The sequence below is a fragment of the Cajanus cajan genome, chromosome 6 (genome assembly GCF_000230855.2).
Source record: "Cajanus cajan strain Asha chromosome 6, NIPB_CcT2T_4, whole genome shotgun sequence".
In the NCBI taxonomy this organism is placed as follows: Eukaryota; Viridiplantae; Streptophyta; class Magnoliopsida; order Fabales; family Fabaceae; genus Cajanus; species Cajanus cajan.
Window position 1 is genome coordinate 42,216,611 of NC_138522.1, and position 21,021 is coordinate 42,237,631.

The 21,021-nt window shown below is 33.4% G+C and overlaps 1 protein-coding gene and 1 long non-coding RNA gene across 3 annotated transcripts; one reads left to right on the plus strand and one right to left on the minus strand.

Moving 5' to 3' along the window:
• The first annotated feature begins 1,532 nt into the window (after positions 1–1,532).
• Positions 1,533–2,729, plus strand: LOC109816970 (protein PHOSPHATE-INDUCED 1). The gene has a single exon (XM_020382151.3). It carries the CDS (start codon positions 1,578–1,580, stop codon positions 2,523–2,525), a length of 948 nt encoding a protein of 315 aa, XP_020237740.1. The 5' UTR covers positions 1,533–1,577; the 3' UTR covers positions 2,526–2,729.
• Positions 2,730–4,797: 2,068 nt separating this feature from the next.
• Positions 4,798–7,824, minus strand: LOC114917104 (uncharacterized). 2 transcript variants are annotated; one of them, XR_003805856.2, is made up of 2 exons: positions 7,353–7,824; positions 4,798–5,143 (listed from the first exon to the last, which is right to left on the minus strand). It is a non-coding gene; the product is annotated as an uncharacterized LOC114917104 (long non-coding RNA). The 2 variants fall into 2 exon arrangements; XR_014434688.1 differs by lacking the exon at positions 4,798–5,143 and adding an exon at positions 6,237–7,058.
• Between the last annotated feature and the right edge of the window lie 13,197 nt (positions 7,825–21,021).

Sequence of the window (21,021 nt, forward strand, 5' to 3'; positions counted from 1 at the left end):
GTGCCATGTCCGATTATCGCTCCTGAGCTCGGCATTTTCTCTTCTCAAGGCCGATAATTCGTGAGCATCCTTTTCTCGAAGCCTTCTGAGTTCCATCATTTCGGCCTTTAGTTGCTCGATGGCCGACGACGGATTAGGCTGTTGAGATCGGTCGACATACGACTCTTCCATTCCATCCTCGTTCTGGTTAGTTCGTTGCCTAGGATTGTCCCGGGGCATCCCGTAAGGGTACTCGGTGGCTACGTTCTCCTGCTAACTTCTTGTAAGTACCATCTTGCTTCAGGGTCGAGAACCGTTCCGGTTTCGCCCCACAGTGGGTGTCAAAATGTTCCTGCGTAGAAACACTCCTCTTGTCGTTCTTTCTCCTCGGTCTTTTGTATCTTCTTAATCTTTTAAGTTCTTGATCTTCCAAGGCTTCGGTCCCGACCGAATACTGTCTCCGAGGGGAGGGGAGGATACTTGCAAAAGCACTCCGACGATCAAGTAAATATTCGGTATAGAGCAATAAATGTCTTTATATGGAATAAATCAGTTAGACTTACATAAAAACTCTAATATCATTAAATATTTACGTAGAATCACATGTTAAAATACACGTTTAACATATGAAGACTACCCTAAAAAAAAAAGGACAAAGTTCCATTTTTTTTTAATTTAAAATTTTTAAATAAGTCACCAGTATTTGAACAAAACCTATTCATTTTATAGTTTTATAAATCTTACTGTTTAGTTATAAAAGATATATCTATTTTTTAATATTTATAATTAAAAAGGTTTTACATTAATTTCCATCTTTATTAACTTATTTTTATCTCTTTTAAATCTTATTTTTTGTTTTTATAAAAAATAAAAATAAAAATAAAAATTATATGTATAAAATTAAAACAAATATTTTGTATTATAAAAATAATAAAATTATAAAGATAAAAAAATAATTAATTAAATTCTTTTATATATATATATATATAAGGGCAGAATTAAGTCTAATAATAATATAAGAGATAAGAATAATAGTATGACGTGTTTGGCACGTGTATTATATGAAATGGAGGGGCGGTGGCGTTATATCACGTGCTTCCTCGGATGCCTCCAAAGGCATTGATAAGCTGCCATTGGGTGAATGCCAGTTGGATCCCTCCGCGCTTCCCCATAAATCCAGACTGTCATCTCAACGTCTTTCTCCATAATTTCACCTCTCTTTTTCTTTCCCATTCTACCCTCTCCATTCCTCCTTTGTCCTTATCCACTCCTCAGGTCAATCTGGACAAACCACCCCTGTTTTGAAATAATCTTACTGGCCCAAGCTGTACCCCTTTTGTCACCTTCTCTTTTTCATTCCTATCCTATCCAAACGCCTTCCAATGTCTTCCTTCTCACGCCTCCGCGCCTGGACCCCACTCAAATGTGGTAACTTATTGTGGGTCCCTCACTTACTTACCCAACAAGCCCACTTCCCTTTCTCCTCAGTTAAACACACATTTCTTTTATTAATTTTAAATATCCCTTACATGGCACCTATATATACCTTTCCTCCCCGTTCACTCTTACGCATCACAATTTTATAGCACATTTGAAAAATGGCAACTTTCACTCACTCCCTTCTCACACTCTCTCTCCTCGTGTCCATCTTTCACCTCTCCTTCGCTGCAAGGAGGCTGGTTCAGGACAAGGATCAGGATCAGTTACTCCATTACCACAACGGTCCTTTGCTATACGGCAAAATCGCCGTCAACCTCATCTGGTACGGAAAATTCAAGCCATCCCAAAAGGCCATTATCACCGATTTCGTTACCTCACTCTCCTCCCCAGCGTCCCAGAACGCCCAACCCTCTGTTGCCACGTGGTGGAAAACCACCGAGAAATACTACCACCTGAGTTCCAAGAAACCTTCTTCTCTTTCCCTCTCACTGGCCGATCAGATTCTGGACGAGGGTTACTCGCTGGGCAAGTCACTAACCAGCAAGCACCTCGTCGAGCTGGCATCCAAGGGGGGACAGAAAAACGCCATCAACGTTGTTCTCACATCCGCTGATGTGGCAGTCGAGGGTTTCTGTATGAGCCGATGTGGCACTCACGGCTCCTCCTCTACAACCTCTCACGTGAAAGACGGAAAGAACTACAAATTCGCTTACATTTGGGTTGGTAACTCGGAAACCCAATGCCCTGGCCAATGTGCGTGGCCCTTCCACCAGCCTATTTATGGACCACAGAGCCCACCGTTGATTGCTCCCAACAACGATGTGGGACTGGACGGAATGGTTATCAACCTTGCCAGTCTCCTGGCCGGAACCGCCACGAACCCTTTCGGAAATGGCTACTTCCAGGGCCCTGCAGAGGCTCCACTGGAAGCGGCATCGGCGTGTCCTGGGGTTTATGGGAAAGGGGCTTACCCTGGTTATGCGGGTGAGTTGTTGGTTGATTCCACAACGGGTGGTAGCTACAATGTGAATGGTGGTAATGGGAGGAAGTACCTTGTTCCTGCTTTGTACGATCCTTCTACTTCGTCTTGCTCAACGCCCGTGTGAGGATTATGTTACTGCTGCCACTACCACCATGTTAGAATCACGGCCTAGGAGTTGTACTTGTACAAAACTTCAAATAAACATTTTGTAGGATTATTTCATTTATTTTTTTATATCTTCTGGATATGTACGCCGATTAAGGATATGTAGAGGCAAATGTACTACCGTTTGCTTTTTAATATTAATTATTATGTTACTCGACCAAAACCTCTGTGCTTGCATTCTTCTTTTTCTTGTCTTTCGAGTTTCAGCTTTACATTCAAATGATTCGCTGCCTCATTATTAAATATTAATGATAGTGGTTCTGAATGGTAGTGATGGTACTCAGAATATTAGGTATACTTGCCCAGTTCGTGGATTTGTTACGCTTACTGTTAACCCACCTACTACGGTTTGATCATTAGAATCAGCTTCAACCTTGTTACTGTTATTTATTATTAGTGTATGACCACATGAAACTTACACTATATTTGTTCTATAGTTATACAATTCAACTGAAACTAAATTAGTCTCAAGTTTTGTAGGCTTCAATTCACATTAAAAAATTTGTTAGTTCTATATATATGATTAAATGACGATATATGAACCTTTTATTACAATGGATAAAAGATGAGTAAAGATATTTTTTTTTCTCTGAAATTGGAAGACGTAATTATGGTAGTCTTTAAAATTAAAAAAATTGTAAAATTAGTTTTTAGATTGTCAAATGAAATCTTAAATTTGACAAAGTTGCGATTTTAAGTTCTGACTTTAATCATATGTTAATATTCTAACTTCATTTATTATCCTTAACAAGAGTAATTATATAATAAAAATAATAGTTGTTAAATAGAGTAGAGATATATATATAAAATTAATTCGTAATACTTGAAATTTGTAAAATATAGGAGATTTTGAAGAATAAAAAGTTAAAATGTCAAAAAAATAAAGCGTGTTAGCAAGATATCAATCTTTAACACATTCATCTGATTCATTAAAAATTATTAAAAGTTACAAAATTAGGAAAAAAAAATAGTCATTAAATAAAATATGAGACTCATTAAATTGTATTTTTTTAAACAAATTTCAACCAAATTAGAAAAAGTATATGTAAAAAGTATTTTTAAAAAAATATGGATTTGGGAAGAATTGATTGAGTTTTTTCTGAAAGTGAAAAAATGATGTATGTATAATTATTTGAATGTTGCTATGACTCCAAATTCCAATTTGAAAGTATAAAATAACAAAAAATTAAACACGAAAGTGTTAAAAAAAATTAAACATTTAGTAAAATCGAATGAAATTAAGTTATCTTTAAAAATTATTATATATAAAAAAATGAATAAATAATAATGACACAATACAAAAACGTTTGTTGTAAAAATAGATATTTATAATTTAATTTTGAGATTTCAATGAAATAAGATGTTATAATTTAAAAAATAAAAAAAGAATAAAAGAAATTAAAAATAAAAAAATGAGAAATTTAAAAGATAACATTTATTTATAATTTTACATTAACACTAATAAAAGTTCATGCATTAAAAAAACTAAACAATAATATATCATATTTTTCTCTTCACATTTAATATTATTGACTTATAAAAAAATTATTAATTATATGTTTATAGTTCATTTATTTTTCTTTCAAAGTCGTCGCACCAACCTGTACTTAAGATCATCATTGATCGGAGAAAATATATCACTATAATTTTAAAATGAAGGGTATAATTTGAATTTAAAGTTAATATTGGTAGTTTTGGAATATCGGACGTAAGTAGAATGATTTTATTTGCTAAAATGTTAAACAAATTAAGAGAAGGAGGCTATTTACTATTTAGCCATGAATACAGCTATGGACATAGGGTCATTACAATCCCTGATTGTGGAGATTGGGGAAGCTGATGCTTTATCTTTAAAGGGTTTAAAGAAAGGGGATTCAGGAACATACCGTTGAATGGTTCAAAATAAGATGCTCTCTCACCCAATAAATGGAAGAGAAGAGGATGCAGTTCTAGAGTTAATGCTGCCTCCCCATTTAGGATTGCAATTCAATTTGAAACTGTTAGGCACTAGCGATTGAACTTGCTGGTTGGTTTTTAGCTATTCAAGTAACATAATAATTCAAGTCTTACCACTAGCCCAATTTTAGTTTATCACACCAACACAAACATGCATCTCCAATTTGCCCACAATTGAGAAAATTAATTGATGATAACAAAGTTTTAACTTTTAACTTTAAAAATTATTCCCCCCAAAAAATAATGTATGTCAGTATGTGGACACGGTGCATATATATAGAGAATGTCATTTGCATATATAGTTTCCAGCAAAGGATTTAAAAGCAAAAGAACAAATATGTATATGTATGACGGGGTTGTCTCACATACAGCTTTTGCAAAAATATCTCATCTAACGAAGATAGAATGTTCTAAAACATGCTTTCTTTGTTCAACTTGCTCCTGCGCATCACATACATTTTTGTCCTTTTTCATTCATTTTCTCAAACTTCTTTTCCTTCTTTTTGGCCCCAAAGGGGTCCATACCCTTATTTCCTTCTTCATTGCTATTTGCTTACCATCTCTTCTACTCCGTTAATCTGCTCCACACACTTCAACATTGCGTTTGCTTTATGAAAGAAACTGAAAAGAAAACATAAGTTAAAATATTTTGATGAATATAAAAGAAAAAGAAATACGCATTATCGATCAAAATCCAAATATCTTAAATTAACATAAAGTTAAAGTAGTTTATATAAATAAAACTTAACCTTCACTTTATAAATCAATTTTATATAAATGAATTACACTTAAACTCATAATTTAAAGTTGTATCAAAGTTGTCTATTCTAAATCTATTAGTAAGTGACCTCCCCATATTGTCCACACACACTAATAGTGTTGTGCATATTAGATGACTATTCATAAATTAAATTAATATATATAAATAAAGTAATTCTTAGTTAATTTTTTTAAATAATTTAAATCTAAATCTATATTTTAAGATGTATAAAATTATGTAAATATCTTAGGAAAAATAAAAGTAATATATATATTCAAGAGTATTAACACAATCTTCCATAAGTATGAAAAAAGTGATTAAGAACAAGTCTCGCTAACACGAATTAGAAAAAGAAAAGAAAAGAAAAAGTTAAATTGTATTTGGGTTTTCATTTAATTTTTAATTTGTAAGTTTGGTTCTCTTATTTTTAATTTTACAATATAAAAAAAAATTAATAGGTTGGATATATTTTAAATTTTAAATGTCTTTGCATGCATATCGGACAATTAGATCAAAATTATAATTTTTTTAAAGTTGAGAAGCTAAAACTATATAAATAAAAATAAAAGATCAAAATCATGAATTAAAAATTAAAGGGAGAAAAAAAAGTAATTTAAACTTAAAAAATATTGGTAATAAAAGACTGGGGTATGTAAAGAATTTGCATTGAGATGCAGTGTTCCTAAAATTTTGAAATAGCAAAGTGTTAAATTATGGAGCAATGGAAGCACATATTCTGTGAAAAACTGAAAATAGAAGTCTTGCCCCTTCATAACAAGTGAGTCTAGTTTGTGCGGTCTCATTCCCGTGTTGTTTAGCTGGCCATGACCTCGCCGAATGAGACATATCTATATCTATATATTATTTTGCACTCATTTATATTTTTATAATATTATTCTTTATACCTTTCATTTTCTTTCTGTATTTTTTTGTTTGTTTTTTCCTAAGGTAGGATGTAATGTAAGACTATCATTATTCATATTTTAAAATAGTGTTGGAGTAATAAAACAATAGGCGTGCGGTACAACCCTAAAATGAATTAGCATTATTAGAATCTAGAAGAGCAACGCTTTAAGAAGGTGGTTCCCCACTCTTTCCTTACACCTTCCTCTTCAATTTTCCAGTTTCCTTCTCTGTCTATATAAACTCATTTCCATAATCTACTTAACCACATTTGATATACACAAATTATTAAAAATGCGAATGGCCTCTCTAGTATCCTTAAGTGTTGTTTTGCACCTAGTCCTCAGTTTTTGTGCGCGCCATTTGGGAGCAGCAGCAAGAAGTGTGAGTGAAAAGAATCTGAGCGGCAAAATCTCCGAGGGAATCTCATATGGTAATTCCCAATGAGCCATCATCTCCGATTTCATCACCTCCCTTTCTTCCCCTAAACCCACAGCCCAACCATCTGTTGCCATGTGGTTGAAAGCCACAAACAAATACTACCAAAACTCTTCCTCACCATGGGTGCCCAAATCACTCACCAAGTACCACATCCTTAAGTCAGCCTTCAAGGTTTACAACTTTTATAACAAAAATAAATTTGGTTATATACTTGAGTGAGTCAATCATTTGCTTAAACGAGATTAACTCACTCTGAGCGATCAACAACTACCTTTGATGAGCGATTGGAATTCGCTCGGAATGCCTAACACATTCACTTTGAGAGATCAAAGCTTGTTTTGAGTGTCTGAAATTTGTTTTGGAGCATCTTTGAATAACCATCCAAGCTCGCTTGGAGTGAGCCAGCCCCATGAGCGCTTTAAGTGACCAAACCTAGAAAACATGTATGATTTCGAGAAAACACAACAACTCAAGAAAACCTCAAATCTTTTCAACTCGTACAATAATACATGCATACAAACTTTGAATCTTCCAATTATAATAACATACAACACATAAATTGAAGAAAATAAGACATGCAACAACAACACACCAATCTTCCATCACCAAATCTCTCCTTCTTCACCAAGAACACCAAGATCCACAAAATAGATAACTCATCCTAAGAATTAATCAAGCATACTAGCAAACTTTCATCAAGAAATTCAAGCACAGAACTTCCCTTACCTCTTGAAGAATCCAAATCAAAAGAGGAAAATGGAAAGTATGATGGTTTCGCATGACTTGAGAGCTTCGGCCTACGAGTTCCCTCCTTTAGTACTACAGGTCAGTTGCAAGTAACATTCAACAACGAAGAGAAGAAAATTTTTGGTTTTTCTTAGAGAGTCTCTCCTTGGACTCTCTCTTCATCCTTAAGAGGTTATGGTTAAGTGACCCCTCACTTCTAACCCCTCATCCTTAAGGACCTTATTGGGCTCACCTAGGTCTCTAGCCCAACTGGCTTAGAGACCCACTAAACACCTAGTGTCCATCTGACCCAAGGGTTCTAGAATATTTTTAACATAATTCACCCATCATTTTATTATTAAAGCCTATAATTAAATTAGTAAAACTTTAAAAAAAATGACAGTGTTACACAATGTTGGTTGTGATGGATTTCAGCCAAAAGAAAAGAGTTGATTTTGAAGAAATATTTTCATTCGTGGTCAAGATGTCTTCAATCAGAGTTGTGTTTGGCCTAGTAACTAATTGAACTTGGAGGTTCAACAATTTGATATGAAGACTTCTTTCCTCCATGGTGACTTGGAGGGAGAAATTTATGTAGAGGAATATGAAGGTTTTGTAGTCATGGGAAAAAAGAATTATGTCTGCAAATTGAAAAAGAGCTTGTATGGGCTCAAACAAGCTCTAAGGTAATGGTATAAGAAATCTGATTCCTTCATGATAAATCATGGATATGACATAACCTTTTTTGATTATTGTGTGTTTGTGAAGAAAATTTTGGACGAAAAATTTATTATTCTCTTGCTTTATGTGGATGACATGTTGATTGGTTGTCATGACATGAGAAATATTCAAAATTTCAAAAAAGAGCTAAACAAGTCCTTTTGTAATGAAGGATTTGGGACTTGCAAGCCAAATTCTTAGCATGAAGATTATTCGTGGCAAGAATAATGATAAATTGTGGTTATCACAATAAAAGTACATTAAGAAGGTATTGGAGAGATTTAGTATGGGCAACTCCAAGTTTGTTAGAACTTCACGTTAAGCTTTAAACAATGTCCTACAAGTGAGAAAGATAAAGAAGAAATGCAAAAGATGTTGTATGCATTTGCAATTGGTAGCTTGATGTATGTGATGGTGTGTACAAGACCAAATATTACTCACATTGGTGTAGTTATTTGTTTTCTCTCTAAATCGGGCAAAGAATATTGACAAGTTGTGAAATGGATACTTAGGTATCTTAAAGGTACTTCTAGAGTCTATTTGTATTTTGGAAGTGGTGAGCCTGTGTTGAATGGTTACAGATGCTGACATGGTTGGTGATGTGGATTCCAAGAAGTCCACTTCTGGTTATATGTTGACTTTTGCAGGGAAGTAGTGTCATGACAGTCCATATTGCATAAATGTGTTGGTTTATCTTCTATAGAGGCAAAATATATTATTATAATAGAATTTGTCAAGGAGCTCTTGTGGATGCAGAAATTCCTATAAGAGTTTTGACTTTCACAATAAAAACATGTTTTGTACCATGATAGTTATTCAAAGTGTAATCCATCTCAACAAGACCTCGACTTTTTATACAAGATCGAAGCATATTGAGGTTTGATATCATTGGCTACGTGATGCGTTAGAGATGAAACAATTATCATCATAGAAAATCCATACTCAAGAGAATAGCTCAAATTAATATGATGACAAAGACCTTATCTATAGGAAAGTTTGTTATTTGCAAAAAGAATGTGAGTTTGGTTGACTATGGCTCCAATTAATTGGTGAGGGGAGCATTTATCAGGTGGGTCATCAATTTATTTTGGCTCACACTGAATTTTTTTTTTTTTATAAAAAAAGACTACATTTGAGCCCAATATGCTAATTATATATTGGTATCAGGTGTAGTGATTCTTGATACGTGAGATCAACCTTTCAAAAGGTGGAGAAATTATAGAGTACTATGTGCATGCGTATGTTGTGCCTCTTTGAGAAATATAGAGAAGAAGAATTTCTTGAGAAAGTGTAGCAACCAACGAAGAGAATAAGTGTTTGGTACTAATTTCAGTGTATTTTGGTTTTCTCACTTGCTTGATTAGATATCCATTTAGAAATTTTCTTGTATTATTATCTATCATATAAATGAGCAGTTATTTCTAGTAATCTTTGGTGATTTCAAGAGGTAATGTACCCATTAATTATTATTAATGAAGTTTTTACTAAACTAGGTCTGATAGAATTTTATCCCGCATTGAAGGTTTTTTATTCATATTAAAACTTGTTATCTATTCATATTAATGAGTTGTTATTTCTTGTGATCTTTAGTAATTTTTGGATATGATATATCCATTAATTATTATTAATGAAATTTTTTCTAAATTACGTTTGACAGACTTTTATCCGGCATTAAAGATTTTTCTTTTTCATATTAAAATTTGGTATCTATTGATTTCTATTTTTTTTTTTTTTGTGTGCATTCTATTATACTTATGAAATTATCTTGTTACTTTCTAAAACTATTATTATTTATACAAAGAAATTTAATTTTACTTCCACTTATTTGTTATTTATTATATTTCCCAATAATCTCAATCAAATCAACGCAACCAACACAGTAATATACATGGCAGAGTCATGGATCTCCACCTCCGGTACCCACCTATAATGCAGTGATTATCGATCCATGAATTTGAGCGATATATAGTATTCGCCATTGCATGCATGAATTAGTACCTGACATATATGTTTGGTTCATATCGTATATGGTTACATTCACAGGAATCACAGCTTTATGTCTATCGCATGCAAGAATTTACTTTTGTACCACCTTTATTAACATAACACTACCAAGTAACAACCACCACGTTGTGCTGGTCATACTGCATTAACTACCATTTTCCACTTCCGCCCTAATATTCTATCTACTGTGTTATTAAACCATTAGCTTGTTCTCATCCCTTACAAACAGTGGTCACGTTTCGAATATGTATTTTAAGTTGGATTTGCAAGGTAAAAACACGAGTCATCAATCTTCATTTTTTATTATTATTAATATTATTAACAAAGAGAACATATATTCAAAAAGAGTACATGGTATTCAAACCCATTCCATATGCATAAAACAAAGTTTATAGTTACTGTAAAGCTTTCAAGCAATACGTCTGATTCATAGATCATACAAACAAACAAAAAACTTTTTTCCCTGGTAATCAACCTCAGCCAAAGATCTAAATTTTATATGGTCCACCACTTCTTCGGTATTTGCAAACTCACCTATAAAGATAATGTTATTGCTATGAAACATAATAGATCATAGCGAAGTAAACCACACAACCCACTATGTTTTTGTACATTTTTTCTGTGATAGCATAACAATGTAGAATAAAATGATTCCTACAGCATTGAATATTATTGTTAGTGTTATGTAATTATATGTAATTTTTATGTAATATATTCCAAACTCAAGTTAATTTATATTGTTAGGCTTACCTCATTTGAGATATATATTGTCTATAATATTGTTAAGATTATTCTATCTAGTATTCACCTCTCACTATTATAGTTTTGTTATAAAAAAAGTGTTTTCATGGATTAAGAAAAATATTTATAAACTAACTTGGACCATGATAATTTTATCCTAAATAAACACCTCAATAGATTAAAAAAAAAGGAAATTTAGAAACTATCCTAAATAAGTTTATGTGAAATATTTTTTATGCATTTGAATATGGGAGTTGCTATTATAGCAACGAATATAGAAAATTTGTTAATTGAGGCAATAAAATATTTTATAATATTTTTTTTATTAAAAAATATAATAACATTTTAGAAAAAGTATATTTTTGTGATAAAAAAATTTTATATACCTATTTTTTATAAATTAAAAGTTTTTCATAAATAGAATAACAATCTCTCCTCTTTTTTTTTATATTTATGATATTACATTTAAGTGTGACTTTATAATTTTTAGTAACTTATTTAATATTAGAGGAATGAAATGATATAAATTATTAAGATAAAGATAATATAATTATTATTTATTTTTTTTATATCTCTTCTAAATTTTTATGTTCATTTAAAATAAAAATATTTTATGAGAACAATACCTATCTTTTTTATAAGAGTAAATTTATTTTTTATAAAATATGTTTAAATAAAAAAATAAAAAAATGTGACAATTACTTTTATTCCTCTTAATTTGGATTCACTCCTACCAATATACAATATACATATACTATATCAAAAGGGTTAAAAGCTAAAGTAACAATTAAAAAAAAACTTATATTTGTAAACTAAATTGTGACATCTTTAATGAATAAAGAAATAATAAAATTTTCAGTTTAAAAATAAAGTATATTATAATAATAAAAAAATTAAGACAATTTTGTTATAAAGTGAAAGAAATTACACAATAGAATAAAATATAAATATATGTTAACATATTAGATATAAAAAATAATCATTACAAGAGACATTGGTAGTCACGTAAAAAAAGTGTTGTTGTAGTTTATATTTACATTTTTTAACAATATATCAATATATATTATATTTATAATATCTATAAAAATAATTTTTAATAACAAATATCATGTCGGTATAAAATGTGTTATTACTTAACAATTTTTTAATAAATTAAAATAATATATATATATATATATATATATATATATATTATGAAAAGAAAATAATAATATACATAATAATCAAAAAGAGTAAAATTTTAGTGGAGCAATTGTCCCCACTCTCATATACATGGATCCATCCCTGCTATTATATCTTTAAAAATTGAATCGTTTTGATAACTTCTCAAATGTGTACTAATAAAATAAATACATGTGATATCATATCAATTTTCTAAATATATTTTTTCATTTTATTTCATTTTTTTAATAAATATATAAAAGATTACATAGATAATTGAATCTAGATTTACATACTTCTAACTATCACAATTCCTCTCCACTCAACCACTAAGCTAACTCTAGTGATTATTTTATTTCATTTAACTTTTTATATTATTTATCTTTAATTCCTTATCAATTATTCTTTTTAAACAAAACATAATTACAGTTACTACGATTTTAAATCGGAGGGTGAGATATTTTAAAGCCCTAGATTTACTCTAGGTGGAAGGAGACTGGAGATTACGTCTTGTGCAATTTTTTCAAAGAAGGTAAAAGATGTGCGGAAGTAGAATTCATCACATCATCAAAATCTCAAAGCATGCAATGGATGAGCAACAAAATCTAATTAAATCACGCAATACATGACCTTACCAACACTCATATTGTCAATATATTATCATCCAAGTTATGAAAGCATGTAATGTAATATGTAATATGATGAACATTCAAAAGTGATTTGGTCTATAGGACTATAATAACACAAAATCAAAATTGGAAATGTGTGTTAATGATTATGTGATTTGATCCGAATAATAAAAGGAGGTTACTGTTGGTGTCGTGGAATATTCCTCTTCAATGGGAAAATCCATGTCTCAATGCATTGCGATGTTTATATGACAAAAGCCAATACCTTTTCCGTAATTCCAATCGCGCATAGTTGGAAACCACAATTCCCTTTTGAATTGGATCCGAATGAAACTAAATTTTGTTCAGGACCACTCCCTTGTTCCATATCTGAAGAGTGATTAGAAATCGCACAATGTCGACACCTTCCACCGAAGAATCCAAAATCACAACTACGCCTTCTTAGTTACCATGATGAGAAAATCATCCTCTTGCTTTGACCATTTGAAAGTTCTTCAATCAACTTATTAATATCCAGTGTGTACTATCGAAAACGATATCCGTTTCTCTGTTCTTGGCCCAAACTGCTCCTGATCTTCCTAAACTTAAAAGAAAAAAATTAATTTAATTAATTAAGGAGTGGGTTGAAAATATAATAGTTTTAGTATTAAAATGTAAAATGGTGACATGATTCCAAAATTAATGAAATGACATAAATTTAATCGATTGTACTGAAACCCTCAAATATGATTTGATAAGGTAAAAATTCTCTGAAAATACATGTAATCGAGTTGGAAATCCAAGTCAAAGGAAATGAGATGAACACAATTAGAAAAATATTGACTTTTTGGTCATCTTAAATTAAAAATAATAAAAACATACAAAAATAAATTATTTTAAAGACTATTTAATTAAATGAATTGTTTCTACGACATTAGCAACACTAGAAAGAAAACGCTACAAGCCCTGCCTGGACAACATCAGTTTAAAACCAAAAATAACATTAAAAAGCATGGGGTGGGAGACATTACCTATGAGTACAAAAAGTACAATTAAAAAATGTTGGGGGTAGAAGGTGCCATTCTCGTGCATGTAATGCAAAACAATAGGTGCTTCCCCCGTTGGCGCCATTAGAAAATTAAAACAAAACGTGGGGGGCTTAACGTTTTTTGTTGGTAATGTGATATTTACCTTATGTCCATAGGGATTCATAGCTTAAGCTTACAAGCTAGTTTTGTAGGGTTTAGTTAACCTTACACCCACCACTCACCATTCATTGATACATGCACCATGGACATAAAGAAGTGTATTCAAGTCCTGCCAATCTTAGATCATTAAAAAAAGGACCACATAGTATATAATTAGAAAGCACGGTTGCTGATGATGAGAAAACCCAATTGTGCAGCGTGTTAACTAATATACTTATTCTATGCTCTCAAAAGGGAAAAAAAGAAAAATATGACAATCTTTGGAACACAAAGTAAAGTATAAACTAATCTAAAAAAAATGAAAGACAAATATAGATCATGTAATTTTCGTTACTTCAAATACTGAAGCCAATTCTCTTAACATATTATAGTTTTACAATTAAAGTAATTTGTGCTAAAACTAGGGCATGTTAAAATGACGGTGAGAGACGAACCTTTTTACAGTTATACTTTTCCATAACCTCCTAAAGATTGATGGTGCCAACCAAATTAAAATCAAAATAGATTCGCAACGCTTTCCGCTAGACGCTAGTGCTTTCAAGCCACTGAAGTGAATTATCGCATCAAATTTGTTTTATATATTGTACCGTGGTGGTCTCCCATGAGCCGACCCGAGGTAGGTTGGCAAAATATTGATCTAACATGCTCTTTGCACCTTAGTCCTCGAGCATGGAGGGCTATGTACCGTGGTGGTCTCCCATTGGCCGACCCGAGACACATCGGCAAAATGACAAGCCTATGATAGGGACCCAAATATGGGAAGATTCACTTTCTCACTCAGACAATCAATAAGATCCCACAATCCGTGGAAACGGTAATAAATACCGGGAGTTACGAGTCCATAATGAGGCGTGATTTATGAGATCATAAAGAGGAGTGTGCGATTCATGTCTGGAACGCTACACCATTATATATAGCAATGATTAGGTCTAAGAAGGCAGGTTACTCTCATCGAATGTTCTAGGTCAAGACTGCTGTTAAGTTCTTTTAGCTCGGTATCGCTAAGGGTTCTTCGGCGACGGTCTCCAATACCGGAACATTTTGGCGCCCACCGTGGGGCAGGTAAAACTGCATCCCACACCTTGGTTGCCTTGTGTGATCGGAAGGTCACGATGCATAGGTTACTAAGGAGCAATAAAAACTATCGAGGAAGAAGAGGCATAGGTATGATCGAGGTCAACCAAAAGGCGTCAAAGAGATGCCATGAGGATAGCATGAGTAAAAAGAAAACATTGAAGGTCACCAAACCTCCATACCAGAACTCAACTTTCCAGAACAAGCTATTTTACTCGTAACTTTGCTCAACCACTACTCCACTCCATGCCCAATAATTTACATTCCTTTTGTTAGGAAAATAATTAAATTCGACTTCAGAATAAAATAGATACTTAAACGCCCACACCCTACATTCCATTGGCTCCTTTTGTCTCATCAATGAATGGTATTCTGAAACACGAGCGCCGATGGGCGTGCGACACCGTTCCTGGGAAAGCAACCGTCAGCGCCGGAGCTTTGCTGGGAACCGAGTCTAACTCCGGCGCCGAGGATTTCTTGGAGGTAACTCTCGATCTCCAAGACGACGACACCATCGTTCTCCGAAGCGTCGAGCCGGCCTCTGTCATTAACATCGACAATAGCGTCTCCGGCAGCGGATACGAAACTCCGGCGTCAGTCACGCGGTCACTGATGATTCGGCGACGCTCGTCGAGAGGATTTAGGCAGTTCTCGCAGGATCTGAAAGCGGAGGCGGTTGCGAAGGCGAGGCAGTTCTTGCAAGAGCTGCCAAGGTTCTCATGGAGCCACAGCAATGCTTCGTGCGCGCTTTCGTCTTCCTCCGCTCCTAACGCTGGCGCCGGATTCGAAACGGCGTGTGCGGCTCGAGCTCTTCGGAAGCAACGCGCTCAACCTGATCGCACGCGCTCCGGCTCGCACAAAGCGCTTCGCGGTCTGAAATTTATCAGCAGTAAATCAAACGGCGTTGATGCGTGGAACGAGGTGCAGAGAAACTTCAGTAGGCTCGCCAAGGACGGTTTTCTCTATCGCGCTGATTTCGCTCAATGCATAGGTATGAAGGATTCGAAGGAATTTGCTCTGGAACTATTTGATGCTCTGAGTCGTAAACGAAGGTTGAGAGGTGACAAAATCAGCAGGGATGAACTGTTCGAATTCTGGTCGCAAATTACCGATCAGAGTTTTGATTCGCGGCTTCAGATCTTCTTCGACATAGTTAGTTTCTCATGTATTTGTTCCACTCTTTATTTTACACCATGTTTTATGTATGTTTCATATTGGGCACACCCGATTAAATCCAAAAATGTATGACACAAAACCTTGGTGTGAAGAGCACCTTAAGGTTAGAATTTAGAAGACCCGAACCTTAGTGTGAAGAGCACTTTAAGGTCGGAATTTAGACGATCAAAACCTTGGTGCAAAGAGCACTTTAAGGTCGCCATTTTGATGATCCAAACCTTGGTGCGAAGAGCACTTTAAGGTCGGAATTTAGACAACCCAAACCTTAATGTGCAGAGCACTTTAAGGTCGAAAATTTAACAATCTAAACCTTGGTGTGAAGAGCACTTTAAGTTCGACATTTTGACGATCCGAACCTTGGTGTGAAGAACACTTTAAGGTCGGAATTTAGACGATCAAGACCTTGGTGTGAAGAGCACTTTAAGGTCAGAATTTAGACGATCAAGACCTTGGTGCAAAGAGCACTTTAAGTTCAGAATTTAGAAGATCCGAACCTTGGTGTGAAGAGCACCTTAAGGTTAGAATTTAGAAGACCCAAACCTTAGTGTGAAGAGCACTTTAAGGTCGGAATTTAGACGATCCAAACCTTGGTGTGAAGAGCACCTTAAGGTTAGAATTTAGAAGACTCGAACCTTAGTGTGAAGAGCACTTTAAGGTCAGAACTTAGACGATCAAGACCTTGGTGCAAAGAGCACTTTAAGGTCGGCATTTTGACGATCCAAACCTTGGTGCGAAGAGCACTTTAAGGTCGGAATTTAGACGACCCAAACCTTAATGTGCAGAGCACTTTAAGGTCGGAAATTTAACGATCTAAACCTTGGTGTGAAGAGCACTTTAAGTTCGACATTTTGACGATCCGAACCTTGGTGTGAAGAACACTTTAAGGTCGGAATTTAGACGATCAAGACCTTGGTGTGAAGAGCACTTTAAGGTCAGAATTTAGACGATCAAGACCTTGGTGCAAAGAGCACTTTAAGTTCAGAATTTAGACGATCCGAACCTTGGTGTGAAGAGCACCTTAAGGTTAGAATTTAGAAGACCCAAACCTTAGTGTGAAGAGCACTTTAAGGTCAGAATTTAGACGATCCAAACCTTGGTGTGAAGAGCACCTTAAGGTCAGAATTTAGAAGACCCGAACCTTAGTGTGAAGAGCACTTTAAGGTCAGAACTTAGACGATCAAGACCTTGGTGCAAAGAGCACTTTAAGGTCGGCATTTTGACGACCCAAACCTTGGTGTGAAGAGCACTTTAAGTTCGGAATTTAGACGATCAAGACCTTGGTGCAAAGAGCACTTTAAGATCGGCATTTTGACGATCCAAACCTTGGTGCGAAGAGCACTTTAAGGTCGAAATTTAGACGACCCAAACCTTAATGTGCAGAGCACTTTAAGGTCGGAAATTTAACGATCTAAACCTTGGTGTGAAGAGCACTTTAAGTTCGGCATTTTAACGACCCCAACCTTGGTGTGAAGAGAACTTTAAGGTCGGAATTTAGACGATCAAGACCTTGGTGTGAAGAGCACTTTAAGTTCGGAATTTAGACGATCCGAACCTTGGTGTGAAGAGCACCTTAAGGTTAGAATTTAGAAGACCCAAACCTTAGTGTGAAGAGCATTTTAAGGTCGTAATTTATACGATCCGAACCTTGGTGTGAAGAGCACTTTAAGGTCAGAATTTAGACGATCGAACCTTGGTGTGAAGAGCACCTTAAGGTTAGAATTTAGAAGACCCAAACCTTAGTGTGAAGAGCACTTTAAGGTCGGAATTTAGACGATCAACATAAATCAAGTCAAACGGTGCGCCCCAAGTTGCGACCCAAAGTAGGTCAACAAAATGCCTATTTGATAGGCTCTTCACACCTTAGTGCTCGAGCATGGAGAGCTATGTACCATGATGGTCTTCCACAGACCGACCAAAGCAGGTCGGCAAAATGTTGATCCAACATGCTCTTTGCACCTTAGTGCTCGAGCATGGAGGGCTATGTACCGTGAAGGTCTTCCACAGACCGACCAAAGCAGGTCGGCAAAATGTTGATCCAACATGCTCTTTGCACCTTAGTGCTCGAGCATGGAGGGCTATGTACCGTGGTGGTCTCCCATGAGCCGACCCGAGGTAGGTTGGCAAAATATTGATCTAACATGCTCTTCGCACCTTAGTCCTCGAGCATGGAGGGCTATGTACCGTGGTGGTCTCCCATTGGCCGACCCGAGACACATCGGCAAAATGACAAGCCTATAATAGGGACCCAAATATGGGATGATTCACTTTCTCACTCAGACAATCAATAAGATCCCACAATCCGTGGAAACGGTAATAAATACCGGGAGTTACGAGTCCATAATGAGGCGTGATTTATGAGATCATAAAGAGGAGTGTGCGATTCATGTCTGGAACGCTACACCATTATATATAGCAATAATTAGGTCTAAGAAGGCAGGTTACTCTCATCGAATGTTCTAGGTCAAGACTGCTGTCAAGTTCTTTTAGCTCGATATTGCTAAGGGTTTTTTGGCGGCGGTCTCCAATACCGGAACATATATATATATATATATATATATATATAACAAGAAAACAAAAAAAAGGAAAAAGGAAAATTTGGTTGGATATTTATATATTTTGAATGATTTATGTGGACATATTTTATATGAAAAAAATGTGAAGAATAGTTGTTTATGCACTAAAGAAATTTTCAAGGCAATAATGACTAATTATTAATAAATCTCCTTTAAAATATATATAGATTTTGAATACAAGTTTAGTCTGTCAAAGAAATTATTTTTGGATAGTCATGTTATTAAATAAAGTATCTATTAGTTTTGATGGCTAAAATTTATTGGAGAACCAAATTGATGTCTTCAATAGGTCTCCTATTCAAATCATGTTTTATATATATATATATATATATATATATATATATATATATATATATATATATATATATATATATATATATATATATATATATATATATATATATAAAAGACTCAAATTTAAAATTTTATTTAAAGAAATTAAATCTAGTACTACTTAGACAGAAAACGTTTACTTTATACATGTAACTACAAATCAAACTATAACCAACATTTTAAAAAATTTAACGATTTATCTAGTGAATTAGACTTTATTACTTGATAGGTGGAGCATTATTTTGAGAGGTATGGAACATGAGATATGGCTGCTCCGCAAGGCAGGCATTATTATATATATTTGTATCTTCGGCTGTTGGTTTGGACTTCATTAATCTTCCCTTTTACTCTACGCGCACCAACATACCAACCAGCCGAAAAAACCAATCTATATATTCATACAGGATATATATAATTAGAGGGTTTATAATTACACTAGTGTAACTTTTAATAAGTATTATACCACTCAATAATTTTATGTTAATTATGAATTTTGTAAATCTAACTGTTAGATTAAAATTTTATATTATTTTATACGTGTATATCAAATTTTGTTAAAATTGAATAATAACTTAAGGGTAATCAAAATATTCATATTTTAATATATTTTGAAATGAGTATATTATGTCAATTTTATTTTATAAAAATGAAGTATCAAATTATCTTGAATTAATATAAAATTTTGTATATATGATCTAAGAAATAGGAGCTTTCAATTTAACAGTTAAATTTACAAAATTCACATTTAAAATATAAAATTATTAAGCGGTGTAATACTTAATAAAAGTTACACCAATGTAATTATAATCCCCTCATATAATTATATATAACACAATAATTTAAAAGCGCATTATAAATATATAGCTGGTCTATATGCCTCTCAAAAAGGTGACTTTTCATGAAATTGAAATGCATGCCAGCAATTTTGTGTAAAACTTGTGATTAAGGCTATTTAGTGCTGATTTATTAATCCGCGTTGCAACTTTTAATGCGGGCCAATTCTTTTCTGTCACTTAATTTAATTTAGTTTGCCTGATTTCTGCTTACTTGACGCAAATTTACTTCCTCAGACCGAATATATAGTTGGATTCCTCACGCGGTAACACAATATTTTATCACCTTTTCCCTTGAATTAGAGTTAACAATTCTTCTAAAGTTAATATATTTTAGATCAAAAAGGATATGAAAGTATAATTGGATTTCTTTTCAGAAATAATTGCTTGCTTAACAGAATGAAGTTTAGCAATTTCATATTCATTAATTAGGTTTTTAATACACTGTTATTATATTAACTTATTCATTAAACCGCACAGGATAAAGCGTGAGGATATCCCAATTTTAAACTTAGGAGATAAATGGATGAGAATGATACTAAAAGAGAGTAAGAGATGGGTGAAGCAATATGGTGAAATAAAATAGTAACAAATAAAAATATATTTTAGATATATGAATATCAATGTCAAGTTCGAGTCCTATTGTATATAAGGAAAATATTAGAACTTAACTATATAGTTTCTAATTAGTTTTTATATCACATATAATTAAATATTATTAATTTTGATGCAAATTATAAAAAATTAAATAGGTATTATATAAAAATTAGTTAACACATCATAAATATTTAATTACTGCTATTAAATTATCTAATACTAATATAAATGAATCTAGACATGCATGAGCTGTCAGTGTTTATTGACACATCTTCCCTTTTGAATTCATCTGTAACTATTCCACCCACCGAAAAGCAATCTTCCTATAGCTAGGCAACCAGATGAATTCACGCTATCGCGTATAATTTGACATTTCTAAACTAAAGAAGTGACAAGTATAAATAATAAATGAAAAAAATACAAATAATGAAATCATGTATTGTATCATTCACACTGAGCAATAATTTTGGTTTAAATTAATTAATTAAAATTTTCATGCAATGTTGAACTCTTGCATGAATGAATTTCAATTTACAATCATATATATATCCTCCATACTTTTATGTGAATTTAAGTTAGTAAATTGGATTACCATTTTCATCATTTGTAATTTTACCCACATACCACATTCAGCAAAAGAA